We start from the raw sequence: 6,273 nt of genomic DNA, 5'->3' as shown, positions 1-6,273 counted from the left end.
GACCCCATCTTAAATGTGTGAAGACGCCGTTGTAACAACATCCTTGTTGTCACTGATCGGTCTTGGTATAGCCCTTCTAGCTTTTCCCATAACTGTTTGGCCGTCTCTTCGGTACCCGTACTCACTTCACAAAGCACATTAGGTGCAAGGGATAGTTGGATTGCACTCAATGCATCCCATTCAATCTTCTCCTTGTCGGGAGCTGATATATCCTTAGGATACTTTCCGTCGATAGCATGGATTGAACCTTCCCTCCGCAGTAACACCATCATCTGGATCTTCCAGATATTGAAGTTGTTGCGTCCACTGAATCTATCAATTTCAAACTTCATGGAACTCATCTTTGCTTGTTCTTCCTCCTTGGATCGTTAAAGAATCATGTTGCTCTGATACCAATTGTTAGCGGAAACGTAAAAGAAAGAACACAAGATTTAACGTGGTTCGGATCAAAATAATTCTACGTCCACTAGAGAATAGTTGCCTTTTTAATATTAACAAAGGAAGGGGAGAGTTCCCAATTACACTTAAGAGAATTTCTCTCTTAACTCTCTACTCACTACAATGTGTTGTATTATTTTTGGGATGGTTTCTACAAATGAAGGAGTGCATCTATTTATAGAGGTAAAGACCTCCTCTTGATGTCATTGGTGACATCAAACTACCTCCTCTTGATGTCATGGGTGACATCAAAGGAGGAAGCTTCCTCCTAGCATCCACACCAACTCTTTCCACCAACTCTTCCAATTGGCATGCCATTGTTGACTAAACATAAACCAACACCTTCAAAAACTAAACAAAAACAATAAACTAAAGCAATAAATGACCAATATCACAATTTATCAATTGTTAAACCTGATCTAGTGTAAAAACCCGGAGGAAGTTAATTTCACACCACGAGCCCTTAATGCAATGCACTAGCACAAAGCGCCTTGGTAAGACTGTCAATCATACACAACAGAATTTTACAAAGGGGACTGGTCAAAGAAACAAGTAAAACCAAAGAAGAAAACCATAGACAAACTCAAGAGACGACAGTGAATAACTGAAAAGTTTATTCATCCTAAAGAGAAGAAGTTTACAGCTAGTCCTAGCAGCAATGTACTTTTTAATATGAGCTTATGCCAGCTAGAAACTCAAAGCCAGCTGAAATTCAAATGGCCTTATCTTTTAATCCTTCAAGCATTGTCAACACTAATCTCTGCCCTAACAGGGCACATTTAAGTAACTGAACATTGCCCAAAGTTCCTAACTACTACTGTATAATCATAGATTACATGGGAAGTCCTTGTGGAGGAGCAAATGCAGGTGCTTTAGGCGTGTGCTTGTCCACAACAATGGCTTGCGTAGTGAGTACAACTCCTGCAACTGAAGCTGCATTCTGCAAGGCACATCTTGTTACCATGGCTGGATCAATGACGCCAGCTTCTACTAAGTTCTCGTACTTGTCGGTCATTGCATTGTAACCCATCTTCCATTTGCTTGCCTTTATCTTCTCCACAACTACTTCCCCTTCAACCCCAGCATTTTGGGCTATCAAAGATGCCGGAGCTACTAATGCCTGCATGCACAAATTAAAAAAATATATTAAAAAATCTGTACTGCTTTTTGTAAGAGATTCATCCAAATGCACACTGTTCAACTTTCACTAGTTACAGTCTTTTCCTTTCTCACATGGATTTTGTCCAATAAGAAATCACAATAAAGGACAAGAAAATGCTTTTAAAAACAAAAACACAGTAAGCTACTGTATATGCTGGAAGTGCTCTGTACAGTTATGTCTAATTGGATGTTATCCTGTGTCGTCAGTGCTTTCCCATCCCTAAATCCAAATTGATACCACCCGAACTGATCATCTGTTACTATCACTGTATGTTCCCAATTAGATTGTGTCCTAGATGTATGCTCAGCCCCTAATGCATTGCAAGTTCTTGATCCTCCGGAGGATAATGAGTCGGTTGGCTGTTAGTATACCCTCTCAGTGTTAGCGATATAGCACAACTCCATTTTGCTATAGAAGGGTTGCTAGTGCCTACTAAGTCAAGTGACACTATTCAGCTGATTCTCTAGCTCAGATTACTAAAAAAACCCGAATTTCTCCAATCGAACAGATTATGACTTGACGTTTTAGAATACAGTTATTAGCTTACCAGTCAATTATATTGGGAATAGTTACATTGCCATAAAAGATTTAACCAACCTGCCATAATAATATAATAGGTACCCACAACTTCAACTTCAACACATACCCACAAAAATAGAATGAATAAAATGAAAGATCTCTCAATAGGAGTAAATTGAAAATAATTTACCTTCTGCACAATGTCAGCCCCCAACTTCTCATCTGGATCTTCAAGATTGTCCTTAATGGCATGGACATAAGTTGACAGATGAACCAAAGCAGCACCACCACCAGGTACGATTCCCTCTTCAATTGCAGCAAAAGTTGCATGTTTCGCATCCTCAATTCGAAGCTTGCGGTCCTCGAGCTCAGCTTCTGTTGCAGCTCCAACCTTTATGACAGCAACACCGCCACACAACTTGGCAATTCTCTCAGCAAGTTTTTCTGAGTCGGATATTGAATCGGTCATGTCCAACTCCTTCTTAAGCTGAGAAATCCTAGCCTGTATCTCGTCCTTTGACGCATCATCAGCAAGAATGATTGTTGAGTCCTTGGAGATAGTCACCTTTCTAGCAAAACCCAGTGCTTCAACTGGGGTATTTTCAACAAGCATACCCAATTCAGTAGCCTGGTACTCTGCTCCTGAAAATATACACAAGCAGCACGTCAGAAATTGTTTCTACTAAAAAACAGAATTGCTAAATAAGCTGAGAGGAAAATTGTATAAATCCAAGGAGATTGAAATTAAGCATTATCTAAGAATTGTGTTGGTTAAACTTCCCACCAGTATCAGCTACAACTTCCTCCTTTCCTCATCACACACACATTCGACATGGAAAAGAAAAAAAACAAGGGAGGAAAAGATACTATAGTGCCTTCATTTATCTAGTTCAAGAATCTTTTTGAAGACAATTATCTAGTTCAAGATTATGCCTGACAAAACACAAACAGCTGTGAAACTAGTTTACTCTAACAAATTTGTGGGAAGTGGTACAATTAAGTCAAGCAAGTTGGACTACCTGTTACAATGGCAATATCTTGGAGAAGAGCTTTCCTCCTTTGCCCAAAACCAGGTGCTCTGATGGCAGCAACGTTCAGTACACCTCGCAGCTTGTTCACAACAAGAGTAGCCAAAGCTTCTCCAGTTACGTCTCCAGCAATAATGAGCAGAGGGGCTCGTAATTCAGTTGACTTCTCCAAGAGGGGCATAATATCCTTGATTGCTGAAATCTCCTGATCTGTAACCAGCACTCTAGCATTCTCAAATTCAACAATTAATTTCTCCTGGTTGGTCATGAATTGTGGGGAGATATATCCCTTATCAATCTGCAAAAGACAGAGCAAAGTATTAGTTAGAGTTAGATATATATTTGATAACCCTCATTCAACTCAGACCCCACGTCATCTAAACCTTGGATCTACCACTGATTACAGGTGAACTACCAACCATATAGAAAAAACAGTAGACAATACATTCTCGTCTAAGTAGGTTATTACCTCCATTCCCTCTTCAACATGAACAGTTGTTTCAAAGGAAGAGGATGACTCGATCGTTAGAACACCATCAGGACCAACTTTGTCAATTGCATCAGCGATCATGGTACCAATGTCATCATCATTTCCAGCAGAGATAGAAGCAATAGCTATTGAGAAGACAATTACTTGTAAAATGTAAATTGCCAACCATTATAGAACGTTTAAAGGATGGAGTGAACAGCAAGGGCAGTAAAATAAATTACCTTTGATGTCATCACGACCTTTAACAGGCCTAGCCCTCCTTTCTAGCATTTCAATTAAAACATTTACAGTTTTGTCGATGCCCTTCTTCAGAGACACTGGATTTGCACCAGATGTAACACTTAATAGACCACGTTTAATGATTTCCCTGGCAAGAACTGATGCAGTTGTTGTCCCATCACCAGCAGAATCATTGGTTAGGCTTGCAACCTTCACCATAATAAATTTGGAAGCATCAAATACACAAATCCAGGAATACAATAAATGTGACAATTGTTCTTAAACAGTCTGTCTATAGAACAATTAACCAAATTCAGAACAGCTTTAACAACGATCTTCAAGTACCCCCAATGGAAGATAATGACCAACCTCTCTGATAAGGGCGGCACCTGCATTTTCCATAGCATCAGGTAGCTCTATGGCTCGAGCAATTGTGACTCCATCATTAACCACCTTCGGGGTATCATAGTCATCTAAAACCACATTCCTCCCTATAGGAAGTTAAACAGATGTCATGAGTTAAAATGCACTAATTGCAGCACTGCTGGAGGAGACACATATAACATTGATACATCTGTTAAATGTCTTATGTTTAAAGACTTATCGTCCACATGTATGGTCATCAATTCTCTACTTCAGTTCACTCCCTCCCTTAAACGCACCACATAATAATCAACTAGATACGCTATAGAATAAATCTATAGCGCTAGTTGTGGTGATGTGACAAAGAATCCAACAAATAATCAGGTCTGACTTATTATCTGCCTCAATCATATATAGCTCGCTATGAAATGAAAGAAATGGCTCATAGAGAGAAAGTAAAAGAACTTAAGTTATCATATTGGGTTTCAAACCATAAGATATAAAAATATGAACTACACCTAAATCCCAAGTTAATTGGGTGATTATATGAAATTCATCTTAGTTTGACTACTTTAACTCTTGTCATCAACCTGCTGGCAAGACTAAAACTTTCTCCGACCTTAGAACCGGTTTACTTTGCAGATGTGGTTGGTTCAAACTTCAAAACTTCCAACCTCCATAAAAACAATACTAGTAAAAAAGAAAGCTTAAATTGATCTGCAAGACAAAGATGAAGCAGAGGGAACATACCCTTAGGACCAAGAGTGAGACCAACAACATCAACGAGCTTATCAATACCAGCCTGAAGGGCACTTCTTGATTTCTGGTCATATGCGATTTCTTTAGCATTTGCCCTTACTACTAACCGACTCTTTGAAGCCTTGTTATTGTTGAATTTCTGTCCCTGCAATTGGTTCACCCTTGTGCCCTTCAAACCCACCTGCATTAACACCCCCAACAGACCAACAAAACAGATAAACACAACTTTAAACAGATAAAAGCAGATCACAACTAAGAAGATAATAAAGATCACAACTCTAAGCAAATAATTAAAGATCCCAACAAACAAGATAAAAAACCCAAGTGAGGAAACGAAGCTAAAAATGTACCTGTTTAGATGAAAAGGATATGATTGAGCCAGTGGAGATCGTATTTGCAGATGCCATTATCAGAAGAAAGAGTATAGTGAAAGGGTTTAAGCAGCCAGGTGCTATGAACGTCTGCTCTTCAGAGAAAGGGGGGAGGTAGGTGGGTTTTGGAGGGAGCGGTAAATGTTAGGTGAAGTATTCGAAAAGGCTAATTAATTACGCAACCAAATTTTCATAAAGCACGGTAATTAGTGTTTTAAAAGGCGGGGCGTGAGGCGGGGCGTTTTACTTAATACGGCGCGAGGCGAAAGCCTCGAGACATGGGGCGTAAGCCCCACGAATCTTTAATTTTTTAAATTTATGAATTAATAATATAGTATTATAACACAATAAAATATAAAAAATGCATTAAAAGTTCAAGAAAAACTAAAAAAAATTAAAAAACTCATATAAAATAAAATATTTAGCATGTTTTACAAGTATAAAACTATAAATAATACTACTGTTAAAGTTACTATGAAATATAAATTAACTCCAACCTATTAACTTTCAATCAATTAAAAATTATAATTTCTTAAAAAATATTATCAAACTGCATATATTACCTCTTTAAAAGTAAATACACAATAAATTTTTTAATACCGTAATTTAAAATATTACTCCTTCATGTATAATTATTTTTAAATAGTAAAATAAAAAATGCATGATAATTTTGAGAGACACAGATTTAAGACATGAAGATCTATCATGTAAAGATACAAATTTTGGTTATCTATTTTTAGAAGAAATATTCACCCTTACGATGTTCTCAATTAGTAAATATGTATGCAATAATATGTTTTGTTATTTGAGTTATTCACAATTTTCATATTTCTATAGATAAAAATAACTTTAATCATTCATTTGTTAAATAATTTTGAGAGTTAACAATACAAATTAGTGAATTCAACACATGATTCATATAGG

The 6,273-nt window shown here is 37.4% G+C and overlaps 1 protein-coding gene across 1 annotated transcript; it reads right to left on the bottom strand.

Annotated features, from left to right (window-relative positions):
• Positions 1 to 1,012: 1,012 nt before the first annotated feature.
• LOC107821154 (ruBisCO large subunit-binding protein subunit alpha) lies at positions 1,013 to 5,496 on the bottom strand. Its single transcript, XM_016647565.2, has 8 exons — positions 5,329 to 5,496; positions 4,970 to 5,159; positions 4,226 to 4,347; positions 3,859 to 4,066; positions 3,617 to 3,762; positions 3,139 to 3,445; positions 2,310 to 2,761; positions 1,013 to 1,558 (listed from the first exon to the last, which is right to left on the bottom strand). Exons 1-8 carry the CDS (start codon positions 5,383 to 5,385, stop codon positions 1,271 to 1,273), a joined length of 1,770 nt encoding a protein of 589 aa, XP_016503051.2. The 5' UTR covers positions 5,386 to 5,496; the 3' UTR covers positions 1,013 to 1,270.
• Positions 5,497 to 6,273: the final 777 nt, after the last annotated feature.

This window comes from Nicotiana tabacum, chromosome 8, assembly GCF_000715075.1.
Source record: "Nicotiana tabacum cultivar K326 chromosome 8, ASM71507v2, whole genome shotgun sequence".
NCBI lineage: Eukaryota > Viridiplantae > Streptophyta > Magnoliopsida > Solanales > Solanaceae > Nicotiana > Nicotiana tabacum.
This window is presented reverse-complemented; position numbering and strand designations above follow the sequence as displayed.